The sequence below is a fragment of the Mesoplodon bidens genome (assembly GCF_964165515.1).
Source record: "Mesoplodon bidens genome assembly, chromosome: 4".
Lineage (NCBI taxonomy): Eukaryota > Metazoa > Chordata > Mammalia > Artiodactyla > Ziphiidae > Mesoplodon > Mesoplodon bidens.
Window position 1 is genome coordinate 112,120,299 of NC_138160.1, and position 23,909 is coordinate 112,144,207.

The 23,909-nt window shown below is 54.8% G+C and overlaps 1 protein-coding gene across 2 annotated transcripts; it reads left to right on the plus strand.

Moving 5' to 3' along the window:
- Positions 1 to 532: 532 nt before the first annotated feature.
- PDLIM4 (PDZ and LIM domain 4) lies at positions 533 to 15,145 on the plus strand. 2 transcript variants are annotated; one of them, XM_081233960.1, is made up of 7 exons: positions 538 to 705; positions 5,186 to 5,337; positions 8,976 to 9,057; positions 13,693 to 13,874; positions 14,091 to 14,254; positions 14,579 to 14,696; positions 14,828 to 15,145. In XM_081233960.1, exons 1-7 carry the CDS (start codon positions 613 to 615, stop codon positions 15,030 to 15,032), a joined length of 996 nt encoding a protein of 331 aa, XP_081090086.1. In that variant the 5' UTR covers positions 538 to 612; the 3' UTR covers positions 15,033 to 15,145. The 2 variants fall into 2 exon arrangements, with proteins under 2 accessions (XP_081090087.1, XP_081090086.1); XM_081233961.1 differs by lacking the exon at positions 14,579 to 14,696 and having other exon boundaries at positions 533 to 705; positions 14,828 to 15,041.
- Positions 15,146 to 23,909: the final 8,764 nt, after the last annotated feature.

Genomic DNA, 23,909 nt, shown 5'->3' on the forward strand with positions numbered 1-23,909 from the left:
TGTTCCTGCTCCCATACTTGGCACTGCCCGCTGTCATCCTGGGTCTGTGACACTGGCCCAGGCCTGCTCAGGCCCAGGGCTCCCCATCAGTGCTTGCTCGCTGTTCAGAGGACTCTTCGCACTGAGGGGTGGGGTCGCAGGTTTGCCTGCCAGGACCTTGAGGAGGTTTCGGAGCAAGGCACGGCCCCATCCCCCATCTGGGCTGCCCCTGTCCCCCATCCTTCCCCGGGCTGGGGCGCCGCCCCGCAGAAGCGACTTCAAAGGGCCAGGCTTGAGCTTCCACAGCCGGGCTCCGGTCCGTGGCCCGCAGAGCGGAGGCCGGGGCAGGATCTCGGACGTCGGGGCCGTTCCCGTCCCGGCTCTCTGAGAACCTGGCGGGGGTGCCGGGCTGCAGGAGGCCGGGGCTGAGGGGCGGGTCCTCTGAGCCCCCCGAAGTGGGAGGGTCGGGTCGGCCGCGGGGCCAATCCCGGCGCGCGGGGAGCAGGGGCGGGGGCCGGGCGAAGGGGGGTACGGGGGCGGGCGGGCCTGGGGCGGGGCGCGGCGTCCAGGCGGCGGCGGCGGCGGCGGCTCCTCAGTGTCCGGCTCAAGCTCCGGCAGCAGCTCCGGCTCGCGATGCCCCACTCCGTGACCCTGCGCGGCCCTTCGCCCTGGGGCTTCCGCCTGGTGGGCGGCCGGGACTTCAGCGTACCCCTCACCATCTCGCGGGTGAGTCCAGCGGCCACAGGGCGGCGGGGAGGTCCTGAATCTGAGACCCAGTCCTTACAGTCCACCCGGGACCCGGATCCCCGATGTCCTGGAGGCTCGGAGGCCAAGGGTTGGCCTTGGTGACCCACAGGCTGTAGAGGAGGCTTCCAGGCTGGGCAGCGTCCCCACAGCCCCCTCCCCCTCCCGCTGGGCCTACCTGCCCTTATCCCTTGAAGGATTCCCCCCAGGAGTTCACAAACCAGCCTCCCTGATGGCCTCATTCTGGGGGACTCCCTGCAGGCCAAAGTCATGGGCCAGAGATCTGGACTGATCTCCAGAGGCCCAGAGATGCTGCTTCGACTGAACCCAGCCTGAAAATTTCGAGCGAAATGACTTGAGAGACTCCTTCACTTATCAAGGGTCCCTGCCAGTAGAGCTAAGTGATCGCAAGGAGGTCTGGGGTCCTCTCTGAAACTGAAGAAAGAAAGATCCATCCAGTTCCCCACTCTGGTTTTGGTCAGTCTCTCATCCATGACCTCACTTGTCCTAAGGGGAAGTGACCAGGAGGAATTTTTGGCTTCCAGGGGAAAGGGAGACTTGACTATGCAGTTGTGAGACCCCCTCGCCACAAGACACACAAGGCCAGGGGCCAGGATAACCTCCGCCCAGTTCCTCAAGTTTCTGTGGCCATGCACTGCCCCAGGTTTAGGCAGAGGAGGAGGAGGAGGGGGCACCACCCCGGGCGGTGGCTAATCTGAGGAGGACAGAGGAACAGAGGACATGCCTCGGGCCCTGTCAGAGGGGGTGCCCGAACTGGGAAAGACAGGATCCTGGCCCAGCCTTGGGGTCCCATATTTGAAGGGCCAGAAGAGGGGACTCAGTGCTGCCCCTGGGGGTGCCAGCCTAGGGGACAGAAGAGGAGAGAACCCAGGCCCTGCCCTTGGGGGCTCCCAGTCTGAAGGGAAGAGAGAAGGGGACCTGGAGCCATCCTTTGACCCCATACAGGCTGCTCTGGTCTTCGGGGCCCTGTATCGGGGGAACTGAGAGCACCTTCCCCCCACCCTTCCACCACCTCTCGCCATGGGGGCTGGACCAAGCTGGCTGGGCTTTCAGAGTCTTCTTTCCAGTTTAGGGGAAGGGGTGGGCACCTGGTGGAGCATGGAATCATGGAATCCCATTTCTGGGGGCCAGGGTGACAGGCAGGCCCAGCTGTCCTGGGAGTTTTCCCACATCTGCCCTCACCCCATGGCCACCGGGTCCCTGGGGCTGAGTGAGGTGGGCCTTCAACACATCCGGGAGCCTTTCATCTCCCACTTCCCTGAGAGAGCCCTGCTGGGGGCCTGTGTGTGTGTGAGAGAGAGAGAGAGAGAGAGAGAGAGAGAGCGCATGCACATCTGTGTCTGCCAGTGAGTGTCATGCTGTGTGTCCACCGAGGCAGGCTGTTGGGGGTGCTAGGCCAGCCGGCGGGCCAGGCACCCTGGGCGTGAGGCCGCTGACAGGCTAAGTGGCAGCGGCTGACGGCCGCAGGCAGCAGGGAGCAGAGACATCTGTTGCCCACGCGGCTGCCTGCCCGCCGAGGAAAGGCCTCCACACGTCACAGCGGCAGCAACAGCAGCGGCCTTGTTTGGAGCTAATCGGGATGCAGGCTGCTGGCAGGCAGATAGGCTGGAAAGGGTTTACCAGGAAGAACACCCCCGCCTTGTCCCCCCAAAGTCACAGAGCAGCAGCTAAGGCCTGAGGAGCCAGGATGGCTGAGCCTGGGTTTGGGTGGGATCTGGGGAGATTTACGGGGCTGAGGAGACACAGGCCACAGCTTGCCCAGCAGGTACCTCAAGGGCAGGTCTACAGACACTGATGATATGTGGGAGTGTCCTCACCGAGGGGGTTCAAGACCCGACCCCTCCCATGCTTACGGGACTTCCCCCACCCAACGGAGACAGCCACACTCAGACAGAGAGGAGGCTGGCTGCCTGGCAGAGCTGGGACTATGCAACCTCAGCCCACAAAGCCTCTGGGAGCCCCCCCAAACATTGCCCAGGGCTCCTTCCTCACAAACTATAATGACTACTGGCCTTGGAATCCTAATGGGTTGTTGCTACCAGGTCCCTAGAAACTAGTGCCTGGAATGAACACCACCAACTGTATGCCCAGCTCCCTGTAGGGGCTTTTTGCATCTAGGCCAGGTGGAGTGACACAGGGGCTTTAAATGTAGCTGCTATAGGTGAAGGGGCTGGTTCACGCCCCAGCCTCCCAGCTGACTTCACCACTCCCCTCTCTCTTCCTTCTGTCTGTTTATCCCGCACTCAGCAGCCAGAGGGATCAGACTGAATTCAACTCTGTCCTGCGATTTCCCTGTTTAGAATCATCTCGCCTGGGCCTACAAGGCCTGTGGGTCTGGTCCCTCCTTTTTCCTCTGATTTCATGTCTTCCACTCTCTCCTCACCGATATTTTGGTGATATTTTTGCCACAGGAGCCTGCTTTTGCCTTCACTCCCAGATGAGCCATTACACATGCTGATCCTTCTACTTGGGACACTCTCTCTCCCCTCACTCCCTTTTGCAGAAAAGCACACTGGTTAAGAGCATAGGATTTGGAATCGGTTGGTCTGGACTGAAATCCTAACTCTGCCGTTTATCAGTTGAGTGTCCTGTACTTCTCTGGACCTTGGTTTCCTCATCTAGGAAATAGGCTTGCCTTGAGGACTAATGAAACAATGCATGTAAAGGCAGTTGGAAGAGTCACGGTTTCCTGGCCTCATGCCCTCTCTGACCAGAACTCCCAAGCTAGTGGAACTGGCAGAGTCCCAGCCACCCCTGCTTTCGAGAACTTCCTCCACCCACAGGGGCCTGAATGCACCCCTTGTGCTGGCTGAGTCATCCTTCAGCTAGCCACCCCCCTGAGGAAGAAGACTCCTCTCCAGCATGGGGACTGGGGCAAAGTGCCCCATCCCCAAAGCCTCTCTTTCTTCATCTGAAAATAGGGATGAGAACAGCCTCTGTCTCATCAGGTGGTTGAGAGGTTGCCATGAGCTAGTTATGGCTGAAGCACTGAGCCCAGGCCATGTCACAGAGCAGGTATCCGTGTAGAAGAGGGGGCCTAGGGCAGGGCCTTGTGGGGAGGGTGGGATGGTGCCAAGTGGGTGCCTTCCCTGGGAAGACAGGCCTGTGTAGGTGCCCATGCCCTACAAGGGAACATTAATGGTGGGCTGGTGGGCTGAGGGTAGCATGCTCCAGAAGAACATTCCCTGGGGCAGCCTATTTCAGGGCAGGTTGCTTGGCAGTACCCACACCAGGACTCCAGCCAAGGAGCTTCCAGCACCTCAGCTCTGTCCACTCACTACAGAGAACTGGCTAAGCTGAGCCTGGCCAGGCCTCCAGGAGCGCCCACCCCAACAGGGACGGTGCCACGGACAGCTCTTGAGCCACAGCTTGAGAGGCTGGGAGGAATGAGGGTCCCTAAAGTCTCTTGCCAAAGGCTGTGCTGGGACCAGGGACAGAGTAAAGGATGTCCTGTTGCCTGAATTCCTTCCCGAGGCTGCTTACCTAGGCCTCCTGTGAGCTTATGCCCAACCTTATGTGGCACATGTCAAGGGACCAGCATTGTAGGAGGCTCCAGATGTGGACACTGCTTGACCCTCTGGGATCAACAGTGGCACTGGGGTGGCCTGAGTGCCTGTCCTCCAGAGGAAGGGGAGGTGAAATTGTGACCCGGGAGTGCAGGCTGGCAGCTAAAAGTAGACGGCCCTCGACTTGCCTGGGGTGGTGACAGCACAGAATGAGGCACTAACAATGTTAGGGGAGCAGAGTGGTAAAGGGGCGCACAGGGTACTGTGGGACCCCAGAGGAGAGGCTTCCAGGAGAAAGGGCCTCTGCTGAGAGCCTCAGACCTGAAGGGTGAGGAGGCATAAGCTGGTAATTAGGGTTTGGGGTCAAAGGAAGGTGTGTTCCAGGTAGAGGGAACAGCATCTGTAGAAGTGTGAAGGTGAGAGCTGTCTGGTACCCGTGAGTACCCCCTTGACGTTCAGATGGTCTGGATGGAGTGTGGGTGTGTGGAGGTACATGTGGAGGGGTGGGGATGAGAGGAAAAAAGGTCACTAAGGGTTTGAACGTCAGGTCAAGGGGCTACTATGTGGTCTGTCTGGGTGGGGCAATACAGGGTACATGTGACACGTGCATGCTTTGTATCTGCTGGAGAACACATATCCTTCTGTGTCCCTTGCATGTATGCAGGCTGCAAGAGTGACATCCCATTTGTCCCAGCCCAGAGGAAGCCCATCTCATATGCCCTCATACCTCACCAGACCTCCAGGTGCTGGAGTTGGGCTTATTTAGAGCAGAGGCTCCAGCAAAGCCATGTGGGAACTCAACTTGCCCACCCACAGGTCACACTGGCAGCAGGGCTACACTGGCCCGGTTCTGAGGTTGGAAGGGGTCTAGAACAGAGCCTGCAGCAAGGCCACATAATGACCAATGTCCAGCCATCTGGCTTGTCCATCCACAGGTCCATGCTGGCAGCAAGGCTGCCCTGGCTGCACTGTGCCCTGGAGACCTGATCCAGGCCATCAATGGTGAGAGCACAGAGCTCATGACACACCTGGAGGCACAGAACCGCATCAAGGGCTGCCATGACCACCTCACACTCTCCGTGAGCAGGTATGCACAGGGCAGGCTGGGCCAGGATGATGCGGGTGAATCAGGGGAGGCTCAGTTCTGGGTGGCCAGCATCCTGGGTGAGCTGGGCCTCACACAGCCTCTCTGCTTCAGCTCCCTGGCACCCCACTCCTATGGAGCAGCACTTTCACAGGGGTTTGACAGGCACTGTTTGGAGATGCAGGCGGCTTAAGAGAGGAAGAAGCCCCCATTTAACCTATGGCTGGAACTATGCTGGGGGACTTATGGCAGGGAGTAGGCAGCCCAAAATCAGGGCTGAACTAAGACCTTGGGTAGCCTCAAACCGGGGGTGAGGTATGTGTGATTTCAGTCCTTTTCCCACCCATGAGTGACGAGCTTGATGACCAGTTCAAAGAATTTTATCGTTCAACACCTTGTTTAACTGTCAAACCAACTCAATAAGGTAAAACCTAATATAGTCTCCACTTTACACATGAGACAACTGAGACTCAGAAAGTTTGGAGGGTGCTTCAAGTCACACAGCAGAGCAATGGGGAAGCAAGATTTGACCTCAGGTCTCTCTCACTCCCAAGGACTCCATTCCTTCTGCTTGACTGCTGACCACTTCTACTGGCCCCACAGCTGCCCTGCCTCAGCTGTCCCCACTATGGCCCAAACCTCTGCCCTGCTTAAATCTGGATGCCGTGGACTGTGTAGTGCTATACTGCCCATCAGGAAGGGGAGGATTGGGGGGTCACCAAGCCCCATCTGTGCCCTGGACATGCTCCAGGATGGAAGGTCTACCTGAGGCATCTCCAGCCTTGCTCAGGCTGATGGCAGTCGGCTGGGTCTGGGCTGGGCGGGATCTCCCTCCCCCTGTCTTGCCTAGATCCAGGGAAGTCAGACATAACGGCTCAGCTCTGCCACGTTCACTGTTAACAGCGACTTTCCACGACCCCATGTGGATGTGTGTAGGTGAATCCTCCCCAAACCACAACTCGGCTAACCAGGCCTTAGAGCCAGCAGGGCAGGGGATAATCCATGGGCTCAGAGCCGCTAAACATGGTGGGAAGCCTTCTGAAGTAGCCCCAGTTATGTCTGGCCCGGGTCCGTGTTGAAGTCAGGACCCCTGACTCTGCTCTCGGCGCTGAGTGGGCCCAGCTGCAGGTCCAGGGCCCTGTACACTCCACTTGGCCCGCAGTGAGGAGGCTCTGTCCTGGGAGTTCAGCAGAGCTGGCCCTCTTCCAGACTTTCTGGGCTCTTAGGCTCACCAGATGACCTCTGTGAGCCTGGGTTTCCTTCTCCATAAAGCAGGGTCACATTCATCACCCTCTCTGAGACCGAGGTACAGGCTGGCTGGGATAAGCATCAGCACTGCTCTGCCCACGAGGGGCCTCTGAGGCCACCCAACTTGGCTGGGTTCCTGGGCCCTGATTCACCTCTGGCCTTGACTCTGCATGGCTGAATAAGGGAAGCCCTGGTAGTAGTGGGACAAGGGGCAGGGGAGGCTCACAGGGGCCTGATTCAGGAGGTCCACAGAGGGAATGATGTCAGGGGAGGGTAGCAGGGTGGGGGCAGGGTGGAGGTCCTCCTTCCTTCCTTCCTTCCTTCCCTGGCCATTTGTTCCAAGCCAGGCATGGATGGAGCCAGGGGTCCACTGACCTGTTCCACACTGGGTATTTTAGCCCCCAGATGCTGCCTGGCCATGGAGCAGGTGAGAGCACACTCTCTCCTATCACAGATCTGGGTTCCAGTCCCAGCTCTGCACTTGAGAACTGTGTTGTCCTAGTGATTTAATATAAGAGCCCTTAGCTTCCTCAACTTCAAAATGGGGGATCTGGGTTCCAGTCCCAGCTCTGCACTTGAGAACTGTGTTGTCCTAGTGATTTAATATAAGAGCCCTTAGCTTCCTCAACTTCAAAATGGGGGATCTGGGATTGAGCGAGGATGACATACAGGGTCTTCTCAGTCAGGGTGAAAACCTGATGTCCTGTCCCCCAGCCCCCATCCCTAATTCTCACACATGCAGATTCTGGGGGATCAAGACACAGGGGCCACCTTGATCATCTGGGCCAGCATCTCTTCTCCTGGGTGCCTTCTCACTTGCAAGGCCTCTGACCCTGCTCTCTATCCTGCCTGTCATGCCAGGACTTATGCCTGAGCCCCCAAAGACAACCCCCAAAATGGGGTCTGTGGAAGATTGGCCTGGTGAGCTGCTTGGAGGGAGCTACTCTGTGCCAGCACTCCCAGAGCTCTACCTAGGCCAGCTTCCCTACCTGCCCTCTTGCATACAGAGGGCTGTAATCCTCCACAGACTTCTCCACAGGATGAAAAGTGAAGTAAAGGCCCAGCTTCCCTGCTATGCTTACTTTGACTGGAACTCAGAGCCAGGTATCCAGCAATCCAAGCTAACCCACAATTTCTGGGCACGTTCTGTAGGTCCAGGACCTTCCTGGCATCAGCTGCAACCCTGGGGCCTCTGGTGAGGTCCCTGTCACCTATTACATGGGATATAAGATGGATTTGTACAGCCCACCATTTGGTGGGCTTAAAGATGGCAGATGGAGCTACCTGCTCAGCCTAAAGTGTGGAGACCTGGGAGTGGAGGTTGACACATGAATAAGCCTCTCATTCCAATTTTATGCCTTTGGGCCACTCTGATGGTGCCACAGAGCCTTGGTGCCACAGGCCTCTGAAAGGCTGTGGAGAAGAGAGGTGGCCTGCAGGGGACCAAGGAATGGGCAATGGTGAGGAAGAGCAGAGTGAGTGTGGACTACACATGTAATCAGATTGTTAAAATCCTCTGCTGAGTTGGGGGACAGGGGCAGGGTTGAGCTGCTAGCCCAGTGGTAAGACCCCTGAGAAGACCCAGGAGGCCCTGTGGGGCAGAGTGGGGACATTATTCCCCTTCGGTGTAACCAGCCTCACTCACACCCACCTGCCTGTCCGGGGTCCACACACCCTCCTGGCCTGCCTTCTCACTCAGTGGCAGGACTGGGTCCCAGGCCTGTAGCCTCTCGGCCCCCCCTGCCCCCACTTATGGCAGGTTTATGATGTTTTTCTCCCTCCTGAGTGGTGTTTGGCTTTTGGTTTCTATGGCGAAGCAGGAATTTCCTAATGGCCTGTTTCCCATCTGGGCTGGGCAGACATTGATGATGACTCTGCCAGCGGCAGCAGTAAGGGAGGTGCACCCCTCAGAGCCTCCATTCCACTTTTCCTAGGCCCACGGATGCCTGACTCCCAGGCCCCGTCAGAGGCTGTGAATGGAAGCGGGATGAGTGGATGGGCTCCTAGCTGATCAACGTGTAAGGCCGGCTTGCTCCGCCATGAGCTTGGCCCTCTTTATGCTGAGCTTCCATAGGCCACAGAGAGGGTGAAAAGGGGGCGAAGCTTCAGGGCTTCCTTTCTAGGAACCAGACCAGAGGGGGAAGGAGCAGCTGGTGGAGAAGGGGCACACAGCCTACCCCAGGTGAGTGGCAGATCTAGAGTTGTGTCTCCTTGCCACGAAGGCCAGCATTCTAGCGCAGGGGAAAGAGTTGGGGTAGTATCCTTATCCATGCAGGGTACCTAGCCTGGTCCTGGGTGGCCCTGGGCCCAGACCCCAGCGCTTCTTGGTCCTAGTTCCCAGGCATGGTGGGCTAGTAAGCAGAGATTTCTGACCATCCTAATTCCTGCCACAGGCCTGAAGGCAGGAGCTGGCCCAATACCCCAGAGGACAGCAAGGCTCAGGCACACAGGATCCACATCGATCCCGAGGCCCAGGTATGTACATATACCACCTGGCCTGGCCTGGCCTGGCCTAGCTCAGAGCAAGCCCAGAGCAGAGAGGCCAGGCCTTGTCCACGGGTTTAACTGCATTGGATGTCCTCACTGTGGTTCTCAGATGCCCAGGGCAGAGAGGCCGGGCCTTGTCCACAGGTTTAACTGCATTGGATGTCCTCACTGTGGTTCCCAGATGCCCAGGGCAGAGAGGCCGGGCCTTGTCCGCGGGTTTAACTGCATTGGATGTCCTCACTGTGGTTCTCAGATGCCCAGGGCAGAGAGGCCGGGCCTTGTCCGCGGGTTTAACTGCATTGGATGTCCTCACTGTGGTTCCCAGATGCCCAGGTCAAAGACTGAAGCAGAAGGCTTCTCTGGGCTCTGTCCATGCCCCATCAGGGGCTCCCAAGGTGACGGATACCTGCTGTGGGCTCTGTCAGTACTCTAAGCAGTCCTGGATTCTGGGACAATAGTGCCTGTGGTGGGCAGGGACTGGGCCAGGCCTTGGCTCAGGGCTACCTCCTACCCAGCTGGGTTTCACTCTGTCGCCCAGTGTTGCCAGATCAGGAGGAAGTCACCAGGCTTGGGGGGGGGGGGGGTGGGGGACAGCCATAGGCTGTGAAGTGACCTCAGGCTATGGGGCACTCTTCTGTCTCATCCTAGCCTTGGGCACCTACCTGGCCAGAGCCAACCTTAGAATATAAGGCACTGCCTTGCCCTATCCAAGACTGAAGTTTTCTCCTGGCCATTCTGTGATTGCAGCTAGCAGACCTCAGGCTGCAGGCCTGTCTGCTCAGTCACCTTTCTGTGTATGACAAGAGTCACAGCTATGGTGCTGTCCTCAAGGAGCGTGAGGTGGAGCCAGGCTGCTTTAGGGCCTCATTTTGCCATGGGCTTGAGGGGTGGCCAAGTGGGCAAAGCTGAGGCATCCAGAGTGAACTCGTTATTTCTGGGCCACTGAGTCTGGGCAAGGTGGAGACTCGACTGGTCTAAGATGGAGCCAGAACTTGGGACCCAGCGTGTGGGACCATGGCCCCCTGGGCCTGCTCATATCCACTGTCTCTCCACGGAGGCTTTGCTGTACCAGAGGGAATGATTTGCCATGGCCTCTCCCTCACCCCCTATCCCAGTCCCCATCTTTCTCTGACATTTGTTCCCTACCTTGCTTTTGCTGGCATCCCTGAGGCCAGGTGCTTACCATACGCAGGGAGTGCCCATTCTGGAAGGGGAGAGGCACCTAGCAGTTTTGGGATGGAAGAAGCCAGGGGTCAAAGGAGTCCAGAGTAGGTATATGACTCAAGGGGTCAGAGAGGGCTCCCTGGAAGAGGGGTATCCAAGCCAAGACCTGAAGGTCTGGAAGAATAAGGGAGGCAAAGGGGCATGGAGAGAAGTGTGCCACATACAAAGTGAAGCACATACAAAGGCCCAGAGGTGAGACTGTGCACCGTAGGTTCAGAGAAAAAAGTCCCGGGGTGGCAGGGGACAGAGGTGAGGGCTGAGGGCACAGAGAGGCTCTCGGTTTCCTCTACCCAGGACCTCAGCTGTTCTTGAAGAGATTTGTGGCCACACCTGGGTCTCAGAAGCTTGCTCTGGTAGTTCCATGGACCCATGGGGACAGGGGCTGGGGGGCATAGACAAATCACCCAGACTTGACATGGGCGAAACGGGAATAGCGTAGTACGGGCCCCCAGCTCATGTGTGAGCCCAGCTCTCGTGTGTAAGCTCCAAGATGGATAGGACAAGGGGACCTGAGCTTTGGAATATGAAGCTCAGGTCTGTTGAGTCCTCCAGGAGAGGCTCTGGGCCAGTGGGGCTTGGGGCTGGAGAACAGCTCCCTCTGTCCCACACTTTCCCTCACTGAACTCCTCAAGGGCCAGGCTGCGGGGCTCAGGCTGGAAGCAGGGGGATTTTCCACAAGCAACAGGGCAGCCCCTCAGCTGCTGCCCCCCTTTTGTACTTAAAAGGTCAAGAGCTCCATGGGGGGTGGGGACAGAAACACCCCCACCCAGCCCCTGTAGGGCCGTGTCCTCAGGAACACAGATACAGGGCCCATTGTCTCCATACTGCTCCCACCCTCTCCCTGCAGGGGGGAGGGCGGTGGGCCCAGCTGGAGCCATCACAGGAGGGGAAGACCACAGCTGGCCCTAAGACCAGCACAAGGTACCCTGGCACTCACCAACTGGGGCTTCAGGCCCACCTTCCATATAGGGTCATTGGAGACTCCTTCTCTCAGCCCTCACGTGGGAACACAGCCCAGAGTGGAGGAAGGACGGTGATCAGGAAAGTTTTCCTGGAGAGGGTGGCATTTGAACTGAGAACCAGGTGATGGGTTAAGGCAAGCCAGGTGCAGCAGGCAGCGCAGAACTCAGCCTATCCTCTCCAGACCAGTAGGGAGCTGGAGCTTGGCCTCTGGGAGGTGCCACCTGCTCACCTGGATTTAGTGCCCACCTCTGTCTGAGTGTCCTAGATTCTGACCACAGTCATGCTGGAGCTGATGAGCAAACTAGAAGTTACCCCCATGCTGCTGACTAGCCCACTGAGACTTCAACAACCAAATCGGCAGCTGGCGGGTACTCAGACACGGGGAACACATGGTACCAGGCACACCATGGAGAAGGGAAATCCAGGAATGGGGGCTCAGGAATGCCCATGACAGCCATTCATCCAAAAATGGATGTGTGCCAGGCACTATGCTAAGTGCTTTGTATGCAACTGTCTCATTTTATCTCCACGAGGAACTTATGATATAGAAACCATCGTCCCCATTTCACAGATGAAGAAACTGAGGTTCAGAGAGGTGATGAAACTTGCTCAGTGAGCAAGTGATAGAGCTGAGACTCACACCAACACTGAGGTCACCACGTGTGTCCTAACCACTGAGTTCAGACCTAGAGAGGCTGCTGCATGGGTGGCCATGGGAGGGGCAGTGGCTCTGATGACCCTGCAATAAACTCCCACACCCTGCTGGGTGGGGGTCAGTGAGGGCTTCCTCCCTCCAGGTCCCTCCAGCTCCCCCTTCCTGTTGAAGCCTGTTCTGTACGGGGCCCAGCCCTGCCCCCACGGCCCATGGCCCATCTGGTCCCCATTAGAGGCCAGGCCAGCCCCGGCCTGCCTGCCCTGAAGACACATGTGTGAGAGTGCTCAGGTTTCTCAGAGGCTAAGGCTAAAGGTTTTTCTGCTGCTGTTGCCTCGTTGATGGGGGCCCATCTGGGCAGTGAGAGACCCCCTCTCCTTTGTCTGTTGGGGTGGGAGAAGTTGGGACACCACCCCGATTCAGTCACTCAGCTGCTAGTCTGCCCATTCCTCACGCCCCTGCCCAGCTCAGAGCCTGTAGAAAGCAGCAGCTTGGGCAAAGTCTTGCAGGCTCAACTGTGCCCCAGCTGGAGGCTGACCGAGTCCAAGGCTTGCTCTTTCCCTCTAGGGTAGGCGTCCTTTCCTCCCCACCTAGCATCCCTGTTCACACTGTAGAAGGGAGGAAAAATTTACCTGTCACCTCCCAGACTGAGGCTGAGAACACCTTCATGGCCTGGGCTCTTGGGCCCCACCCCAAAGTCAGGCTGCTCTGGCCACCAACTGTGTCATGGAGGTCACCATGGTCATCCCCAACATGACCAGCACTGGCTCCAAGTATATGTAACTGTGTCTGTGTGATTAGGTGTATGTAGGTGGAGGACTGGCTGGTGCCTATGTGTTGCCTTCATGCATGGGTATGTCTGTAAATGTACTTGTGAGAGTGTGCATGCCTGTTATCACACTGCTGAGGGCAGGCTTGTGTGCCCGCAAGTGAGGGGCAACATGGCCCTGCAGGGACAAAGATCTGAAGTCCCCATTCAGAAACCATGCCTGCAGAGATACTGACCTCTTCTCATGGACTGAGGAGGCATTTTCAGGGCATTCCTCCTCAAATGTTTCAGCCATGGGCATCAGGCTGGCTGTGGGGTGGTGGTGTGGGGAGCTTTGAGCCCTGGCCAAGCCTTTGCCCCTATCTGCTGTGTCTACAGAAGGCCACCTATTTTGGCCTGGGAAGCAGGAAATGGGGGGAAAAAATACAGGCCTGGAGGGGGCTGACCTCACAATGGTACCTTTAAACCTCAGCCTGCTCCCACTAAAGGGTCTTGGGACACAATGATTGATGACCCTTCCTGGCTGCAGAACAGGAATTCCTTTTTTGCATTCCCAGCCATGGGCCCATCCAGTACCCAGCACAGTTCTGACAGAGAAGAAGACTTGGTATCAGGACCACCTCTCCAAGGAAGCCACACACTCAGAACCAGACATGCTGGGCTTAAAAAGCTTCTTGGGATGGTCCTGCCCCAACACTGTCCCCCATGGGCACTGGTAGTCAGAACCACCACAGGGCTCATGAGCCAACGTTGAGTCTCAGGGACTCAGGTTTTTGTGTCTGACTTTCCATGAGCATTTCTCATTTCTGCAGGGATTGAACCAGGCCCAAGGCTCAGTCTTTCCCCACAAACCCCCTCCCTGACCAGGAACCACAGCCAAGAGATGCCCGAGCAAGAGTAGCCAGCCAACACCCAAGAAGGCTTGGCATAGCAGGGCAGGGGTGGGTGTACAAGGAATAGCCAGAGGTCCTACCCCAGAGGGTCTCCCAGTGCCTCAGGGTCCTCTCTCTCCTAGGATGGCAGTCCAGCGACAAGCAGGTGGCCCTCAGCCACGGGGCTTGGGCCAGAAGATGGCAGGCCAGGCCTGGGATCTCCTTACGGGCAGTCACCTCGCCTCCCAGTCCCTCACAATGGCAGCAGCAGTGAGGCTACTTTACTGGCCCAGTTGGGCACCCTGCACGTGTCTCCACCCCACAGGTAGTACAGAGGCATAATCTTTGATGCCATACCCAGATCCCATCCTAATCCCCGAGCCCTTAAATCTCACACCAGGTCCCATCCTGACCCTTAACACTTGATCCTTGGGTCTCAGCTGATTGCCTTCTGACTCACGAAACCTCACCAGACCCTTGAGCTGGCAGAGTGAAGGCTGGTACTGCAACCCTGTCCCTTAGTGCATCTTCTTTCACCCAGCACTGACCTGGCCAGAGGCCTTTCGCGGAGCCGCGACTGCGGAGTAGACCTGGGCTCACAGGTGTACAGGATGCTTCGGGAGTCGGCCGAGCCGACGGCTGCGGAGCCCAAGCAGTCAGGCTCCTTCCGCTACTTGCAAGGCATGCTAGAGGCCGGCGAGGGCGGTAAGATTTTACCTCACCCGCCTTCCCACTCCCTGAGGTACCGAACTCCGCGCCCCCAACCAGCCCAAGCCACGCCTTTTCGACCCCACGACCGGCGTCCCGGCCATTAGCCCCTCCCCCCGTGTCCTCAGCGCGCTCCCACACACCTCGCTGCGCCCGGGCTTTCTCATTCCCACCCAACCCCTGTCGCCGTTCCAACCCCCATCCCAGTCTCTTTGCCGGTGGCTACGGAAGCCGGGCCCAGGCCCATACTCCGCAGAAATGAAGTTTTTCCCTTTTCTGACCTCCGCACCGGGCTCTTGCCAATCGTGCTCTGGCTTTCAGGGGAACGGCCCGGGCCTGGCGGCCCCCGGAACCTCAAGCCCACGGCGGGCAAGCTAGGCGCTCCGCTGAGCGGCCTGCAGGGGCTGCCAGAGTGCACGCGCTGCGGCCACGGCATCGTGTGAGTACCTCCCCTGTCTTCCCCACCCGCCCCCCACCCCCGTGGTCCCCTGACCCCGCCCGAGGCCCTTAGTGGGGGCGTGCTCTCGGATCGGTCAGCCCCTGACGCTGTCCTCTCCGATCACCCGTCAGGGGTACCATCGTCAAGGCGCGGGACAAGCTCTACCACCCCGAGTGCTTCATGTGCAGCGACTGCGGCCTGAACCTCAAGCAGCGCGGTTACTTCTTTCTGGACGACCGGCTCTACTGCGAAAGCCACGCCAAAGCGCGCGTCAAGCCGCCTGAGGGCTACGACGTGGTGGCGGTGTACCCCAATGCCAAGGTGGAACTCGTCTGAGCAGCTCCCGGAGCCTCCCGTCCCCGCCTCTGCTTTTTTTTAATGTCCCCGCGCACCCGTGTAAATATGTTTGCGCCCTGCCTCTCTAATAAATTCCCTCTGCTTGGCCTCAACCGTGTCGGTGCCCTGGCCTGCCTCCCTCCAGCACAGGCCATGGCTCCCGAGTGCTACACCTGTTCAGGTGCCAAGCATTTTCTTAGGCACTGGGTGCAAGGGGGAGCAGGACAGGTACTGTGCTGCCCTCAAGGAAGCCACAGCCTGGGTGGATGGCAGACATGAATCACAAGGGCAGTCCTGTTAATAGGGAAGCGAGGTCTGAGGTGCTAGAAGAGGACGTCACGCCAAAGGGTTTGACCTGGATGGAGTCAGGGAAAGTGTCAGCTGAGAACTAAGGGATGAGGGAGGGAAGAGCTCTACAGCGTGAGGAACTGTGTGCAAAGATATGTCAAAGGCGAGCACAGGCAGCAAAGGCCCCATATGGGCACCAGCACGAGCGCGGGCGGCCCCTAGCAGCTGCGGGAGGGACTGCCCCGCGGGGGATAGGACTAGGGAGATCACCGGTTTGGTTGGGGGCGGTATCTGCCTCCCGGCAATCTCAGCATTTCTCTCTTCCGGGTTTCTTCCCGTCCTCTCCGATCCCCCCGCCCCCGCCCCCCCCCCCACTGTATTCTTTCCTTCTTTCTCCTTTCCCACTCTCCCCACCAGGGAGCGCGCAGGGCGTGTGTGTGTGTGTGCGCGCGCGTAAGTAAGTAAGATTTTAGTAGAAAGAAAAGAACACTCGCCTCCAGAGTACACGCCACTCCTCCGAGGCCTGGCCTTTCACAGCTCGGTTGCACACTCCTGTAGAGACTCGCACTTTTAAAAAATATAAGTGATAGCAGAGTTGGTGAATTGTGGCTGTTCGCACTCGATGACGCATCCTGGACTCCGGGTCACGTGGATCTACCCTCTCCTTAGGTTGCTCGGAAGAGGAAGCAGCCTCATTTATTTAGTGAGCCCCGAGTAACGGACGGTTGTGCTATATTCAGTTTTGTACTATCACAGATCACAAAAGACTGTTACTGTTGCAGCAAAAATAGAAATGAGACTCTTCTGATAAACAAGGAAAATAAGAAACAATGAGCAGGCTGGGGAAACAGCATAAACAGGCCTGAAAGAATTAAGCAATCTTGGTTATACTTTAGCTGTTACTACTAACAAACACTTGTCCTTCACAAAGCTAAGCAAAACCAATTACTCTCTGATTCCATATGAATTGTACCCTGCACCTGGCACTTACTCTTGCTGCATTCTCTTGTAGCAAATCACCCCTCTTAGCTGTTTACATTTCAGAAAGAAGGTCGCAGGCCGATAACCCAGAGATGAACAGACCCAATTACCAGGCTGCCTGATGCCAGCAGTAACTTTTAAAATATTGCAGGAAGAAGAATGCAAGAGATTCACCACTTTGATCCTTTTCACTTACCCTGGACTGCGGGTTCCACCTATAAGACCCCCTGTAATTCCCCAGGACAGAGGGGCACAGTTCTTGAGGCGCTGCCTGCTCTGTCTTCCCTTGCGCATGGAAGAAAAATAAAGCCATCTTTCTCTCTTCCTCCAAAATCTCTGTCTCTGTATTTCTGATCGGCATTGGTGCACAGGGAAGCCGATATTTCGGCAACATTACCAATTCACACTCTCACCATCAGCACATGACAGTGCTCATTTCCTCACGCTCTTGCAACACAGGGTATTACCAGGTTTTTATTTTTCATTTTTGCCAATCTGATAAGTAAAATGCGATATGTAGTCACTTTAATTTGCATTTCTCTGATTACCAGGGATGAGCATTCATTCAACAAACATTTGTTGTGTTTGCTGGTGGGTGCTGAATGAACATGGAACAGAATGGTCTTCTCCCTCCAAGAATTCCTCTAAACCCTTCACTCATTTTTCTGAGGATTAACTTCTTAATGATAGATAGGAACTTTTCATATTTTTGCAAGAATCTTTGTTACTGGACCCTATTCCACTGAAATATTTTCTTATTATTGAAACTATCATATTGATTTAATTATTACCTCTTAAAGAGTTTAACGTGCTAATCTCTCCTCCTTGTTCTTCGTTTACAAACTTGCCAAGGTTATTCTCATACATTTCCAATTGTCCAGAGATTTAGACTCAGTATCAGGCTCTGGAAAAACAGACAACAAACCCCTTTGAACCGTGACTGGGGTTGCCCTGATTCTAGAGACTCACTTGGGGAGAACTGGCTAGAATCCTTTCCTCCCAGAGAATACTGTGATCTGTGCTTATTCTGCATTTATTCAGGTTAATGAAATAAAAATTCAGATTTTAAGGCAAGACCAAAAAATATTTAAACATAAAACTTTTCTCTGCCCTTTAGCCTCCTCCCTCCCCCTAGTGTGCACTGCGCAGCTGCCACGTGCGTTAACTAGACCTCCCCAATGGCAGAAATACCTCCTCAACCATAAACATCAATTTTTCTCCTGGTGCCAGCCATGTAACTCTTAGAAGGTAACATTCCTTTCTCAATCCTGTAAGGGGTCATGATGACACACCACCACTTGCCTTGTATGTGCCTACATCTTTGGTGAACTTTATGTACAATGCCAGTGTATAATTTCCCTTAAAGATAGTAATTGGTAAAGAATAGACTAGTCAGACGACCTGGGTAAATACTGGGCCACACCTAGTGGAAGTTCTTAGCTTAAATACTTACTTATGACCTTATTAATGTTACTCGATATATTTCTTATATTCTGCCTATTTTGCCAGATTATTGTTTCTTGCATTACCAAATGTGTGACTGAGCCTCAGATAAAATTAATGATGAGGCAACTTGAAATGACTGACCAAATATAGAGATCTATAAGATCAATGAGTGTGATAGTGTAACTCTAGATATGTGAAGAAGCAACAAGAGGGAACCATTTCCTGGACCATAACAGACTAGTGAGATAGGCAGTCCAGAGGCCTTTGGTTACTGTTAACAGGGCCTAGTCCAGTAATAGCACATTGAGTGGCCTATCAATGAAATCCTCGACTGACCTGGGAATGAACATTCCTAGTGCCATGGGACAAATTGGTCATGAAATGGCCCCCAGACCTTGGTTGAAATTAAGACTGAAAGAGAAGGGATTGTAAAATAATGAATGTTGCCCACCATCCAGTTCTACAAGAATCAAGTCATTAGCCACTTCAGTCACTGACCTCCAGTAGACCCTGAAAAGAATTCAAGGCAAAGATCAGGATGAGGCACTCTGTGTTCTGGGTAAGGTGGTAGAACAGGCCTTCAGAGAGTTAGATATTTTCAGGAGAAATTTTTAAGAACCTTGATTCTTGCATCTTCCCATACTGAGAAAAGCACTAAAACCATTAACTAAGATGTCTGTTGCTCATGGCTAGCAGCAACCTTCTACTGAGATGTGAGCTGGATTGCTAGTATCCACTTAACCAAAATCACATAAATACTGACCTCCCCACCTACCTCTATGAACAGTTCTCAGAGCCCTCTCAGACTGTCTCCTGGGCTATAATCCTCAGTTTGGCTCAAATAAAATCTTTCATTTCTTTCTTAGGTTGACTATTGATTAACTTTTTTCATTGACAGAGTGTTGTGTAGTACTCTGGTATATTTTTATTTCCATTTTCTTCTTTTAGATCTTGTGTTCTTGCTTTAATTTGTTCCTAGGAATTTCTTCCAAGGATCCTCCCACGGACCCCACCCCTCCCCTCCCTCAAGGAGCACAGGGCAGTGTGCAAGTGTCCTCTGAGAATTGAGTGACTGGAGTCTTGCGCCCTGGTCCTGCAGGCCCGTGCAGTCTGCAGACAAGGTCAGGCACCACCCGCTCATACGGTGAGCAGAGGACTGGCCCGCAGAGGGGGAAGCTATTAGGCTCAGGATCTCCAGTGAAAAAATCCTGTAGCCTCAGGCACAGGCCCCCACCCCTCTCCCAGACTCAAACCTGCCGAAACCTGGCTCCCCACTCCCAGAAGCCGCCCTACTTGCCTTAATCCCACAGTCACCACCTCCCCACACAGGGCCTACCCACCCCAATTGAGGGGTCCTCCAGTTACCTAGGTACCATCAAGATCAAGATCAAGCAAAGCTGCGGCAACTGTTGCGGAGACTCAGCCTCTGTTCACCAGTGCTGAATAGAAACTCGGAAACAGAGTTTTGGGGTGAAGTAGAGAAGAATAGCTTTTATTGTTTTGCCAGGCAAAGGGGGCCACAGTGAGCTAATGCCCTCGAGACTGGGTGACCCACCTTGGAGGGGGTAGTGAGGAGTTTTATAGTGTTCAAGGAGCAGGGCATTATCAGCTTGTGGACAGTTCTCAGACTGGTTGGCATAAGGTGAAGTTTCAAGCATCATCAACCTTCTGGCTTTAACCAGTCTAGGGTCTATGTTCTTGGGGGTCAGCAGTTTTCATCCGGTGGGAGGGGGGCTGCTTCCTATAAAAACTGCTTAGTAATGTGTGTCAGGCCTTTATATCTTTCAGGGAACTGGGTGTTCGGTGATTCCGTCATGTGACAGATTTATAGTCTAATTTTTACCATTTCCCCAGCCCAACAGCTATTCTTTGTTTCTACATCTTCACATTTCCCAATCACTAACTCTTGAGTCAGCCTTTTACTTCAAAAGACAAGGACACAGGGGCTTGTACACGGTTTCACAACCAGATCAACCCTTGCCAAGGTAGGCATCCTGCGGGGAGGGGCGGGGGTGGGCAGTAGCCAAGAGGAGTGGCGCCAGAGCTGCCAATCTTCCCTGCTTCAAGGCCCAGTCTCTACCCAGTCCCCCAACTACCTTCTTTGCCCAGGAGCCCTGACTGACCCCAAATGTGCTGGACCATGAAAAGCTTGGGACAAGCTGTGGAACAAGGTCTTTGTGACCCAGGGTCCCTGTCCTGAGACAGGGCAGCCGAGTCTCCAGGAGGAGACACAGATCTAGGGTCCCCAATTCAGAAATCCCAGCCCACCTGCCCCAGACCGACCCCTCGTTATTGTCCCGCAACCTGCCCCTCTCTCACGTCTTCACCTCAGCGGCCTTCAACCCAGAGGCTTGGACATCATCCCCTACACCTTCTCCCCAGCCATCCCATCCTACCCATCGCTGTGCCTGGGGTTCTGCCTCCTAAGCATTTCTGGAGCCCATTTCAGGACAGCTGGAGAATTCTCTTATTCCCTTGCTTCATGGACCCCCTCCCCTGGCCAACATGGCCCTAGGGCCCTCAGGATAGAGCCCCTGACCGATCAATTGTAGGCCTACCATTTAAGGCCTCTTGGACTGCAGGTTGCTGACCGACTGTGTGTCTTACTTCCTCTGCTACATAAGACTGTTCACCATTCTTTGAGCAATCCTGGCTTTTCATACCCTCAGACCTTTTCTCAAGCTTGAAATGTCTTTATTCTTTCTTCTTCATTCAGCAAACTCCTACTCACTTTTTAAGGCCCAGCTCCACTGTCCCCTCCCCTAGAGCAAAGCCTTGGCTGGCCCATCCCCAGGCAAAATCAGTAGCAGTTCCCATCCACATGCCCTCCATCCTACCCCTTCCATTCCTTCCTGGTGCTTCTGACACAGCCTGTTATCTCCTTGGTCAGAGCCTGGCCCAGACCTACCACCATCCTGCCCAGATCTCAGGTCAGGCATGGAGAGGTGCAGGGGCCCTGGGGCCAGCACCTACCCTCTCTCTCACACACACATACCTTGGGCCTCCCTGCCTCTTACCACTTTCCTCCTCACCTTGCTCTCCTAGTTTCTGCTGGCAGACTGCCTAAACTCTCAAGAGGAGGTAAGGCCTAGAGGGCAACTGCCTCACTCCTGCATCCTCAACCTCAACTCATTCATTCAACTAATTATTTACTAAGAATCTACTATGTTCCAGGCATTGTGCTACATACTATGAGACATTTTGAACAAACATATTTAGAAAGCACAGATGATAAGCAGTGTCTAATGGAAATAAATAGGATAGTACAGTAGAAAATAAGGAGTAAGGGAGCATCTGTGTGAATATCTGGCAAACTGCACTTCAGACCAAGAGAACAGGGAACATAGAGGCCTTGGACGGGGCAGGGAGGAGGAGACATGTGCTTGCCTGTTCTAAGAACAGCAAAGAAATGTCTGGAGTAGTGTAAGTGAGGTGCCAGTAGAAGTATATGAGCTCAGAGAGACGTGGGGGTGGGAAGACAGGCCACGTTGACCTTATAAGCTTCAGGAAGGACTTTGGCTTTTACTCGGAGAGGAGAAGCCAGAGGAGTGGCATGACCTGGGCTTTTATGTTTTAACCAGGATGACTGTGTCTGCTGTATGGAGAATAGACTGTAAGGGGCAAAGGTGGAAGCAAGGAGACCAGTTCGTAGGCATGACTGCATTCATCCCTGACTAATCCCTAACTAGCCCACTTCCCTCTGCCTCCATAGCTCCAAGCCCCAGTTCAGGCCCCTACATTCTCCTGCCTGGCCCCTGTAACAGCCTCCTGACTGGCCTTCCTGTCTCCCATCTGGCCCCTCAATCCTTTCTCCACCCAACGGCAAAGAGAGATTTTTTTTTTTTTTTGCGGTACGCGGGCCTCTCACTGTTGTGGCCTCTCCCATTGTGGAGCACAGGCTCCGGACGTGCAGGCTCAGCAGCCATGGCTCACGGGCCCAGCCGCTCCGCAGCATGTGGGATCTTCCTGGACCGGGGCACGAACCCGTGTCCCCTGCATTGGCAGGCGGACTCTCAACTACTGCACCACCAGGGAAGCCCAAAGAGAGATTTTTAAAATGCAAATCTGACTATGCCACTCTTGTCTATTAAAGCTTCCATGGCTCCCCATTGCTCTTAGGACAAAGTCTAAACTCCTGAACCCAGCCCACAAGGTCCCATGAGGTGTCGTCCCTGCTGAAATTTGCTGACAGCCCTGCCTCAGGCCCCCATAATTGCAGTTGTGCTGATCTGTAAATTCAGCTTCCTCAAGATCTTTTTCCAGACTCTTACAGGCTTCCTTGACCCTCCAAGGAGCTAGAAATGAAAACTGAGTCCTTCTTTCTGGTTCTCTGTGTGATAAGCTTTATTCTCCCACCTTCTACCTTGAGAACCAAGGAAAGGGGTGAGGGCAGGAGAAACCCAGATGCTCCTTCAAGCCAGCCCTCCCTTCCTGGCCAAGGACTCAGCCCCTCTTGGTGGCACAGCAGCCTGGCCCTGGGGTAACAGCCCATGAATAGCTGAGTTAGGGGTGTTGTGACATGCACTGTGATGCCCAGAAGACTGGGCTATGGGCCCAGAGAGTCCCTCTGACCACTCAGGGAGTGCCCTGCCCCCTCCTCCACCTGTGGGTCCCCCTGCCCAGTTTATCTGCACTGCAGCTCCATCCTGGGGTTCATTCTTACCCAGGGTAACAGCTTCTTGACTTTAGTCCCCATGCTAACCCCTGATTTGCTTTCTACAACTCTGGGTAATTTCCTGGTTTAACATTTTCTCACATAATTTTCAAAATTTTCCCCCAAAATAGTCCTTAGCACCTCTGAAAAGAGGTGGAAGTCTAAAAAGAAATGAGGGTAGTAAAGGGGTCTGTAATAAGCAAGGACTGTCCTTCTGTGCCCCCTCTACCACAAGTAGGAAACTAGTTGGAAACCAAATTTTATCTTTGCTCCTGTCTGATGTGGACCATCTGTGGCTGAAGGCAGAGGCTAGAAATCCCAGGAAAGGCTGCCAGAGGCCTTACCTGTTCCTGCAGGGTCTGGGGTTGGCCTCAGCCATGTGGGCTCAGAGACCTGAGTAACCAGCCCTGTGAGCAGGTCTGTCTCCCCAGTCTGACTGGGTTAGTGAAGCTCAGAGGCTGAAGCACCACGCCATACACCAGCTTCTTTACCAATATAGGCAGCAGTGGAAGGACACTCGGCTTCTCTCCAGGGTATTCTTGGCCTAAAGGCACATTTCATGGGAAGCCAGAGCAGTTACAGACTCAGAGGAAGTCTCAGAGGATGCAAATTGGGTACGAAATATCATAGGAGCTAATATGTCCTAGGTCTTCATCTTCAAGTCCTTAGTGAACTGATATTACTCTTCTTTCATCTTCACATAAACCTGAAAGGAAGTACAGTTATTATCCTCACTTCATGGATGAGCTTAGAAAGGTTGAGAAACTTGCCGAGGTCACACGCTGGTTAGCTGATCTCCATAGCAAGAACACCCAGGGCAATCACAAGTACGCATCCTCCCTGGAGAACATTGCCTGTCCTACCAATGGTAGTGACTCTTGCCAGGCCACTTCTGAAGGGTGCTGACCTATCTCTGCTTGTCAAGGTCCCTAGAACAGCCCACGGTGCAACTCAGATGCACCAGCTCTTCACACAGGGCCAGGCTCCTCCGTGGAGCATGGAATGGTGGAAGATGAGCTGAGTCAAGGTGACCCCTGAAGCTTTGGGTCTGGGTGTAGACAAGGCTGGTGCCCACAGCACCTGTTCATAAACTCTGGCTTGCACGAACCTACCCCCACACCTGTCTGACTTGGGCCTGGGGTCAGGTTCGGATCCCTGCGCTAAATGGGCTGTTCTGACTCCTCACCACCTCCCCCTCCCACTTCATGCAGTGCCTTCTCAGCCTGTGTTCCTGTCCACTCCCCGCCTGTCCCTGAGGCACCAGCCTCCTCAAGCTTCTGGCCCAGCTTCTCCTTTCTTCTCCAAATGCTCATTCTCAAGAGTGCCTTGGGTTGTTTGCGCTGCCTAATAGTAGATCCCTTCCAAACTGCCCCGCCCTCTTTTTGTAGTCTCACCCAGTCCCACTGGAATTAGTCTGGGAGGATAGAGCTCAGAGGCCCAGCCAAGGGATGGTTCTTCCCCTACGGGCTCAGTCTTAAGCTGACTGTCCTACTGTTGACTCCACTTAG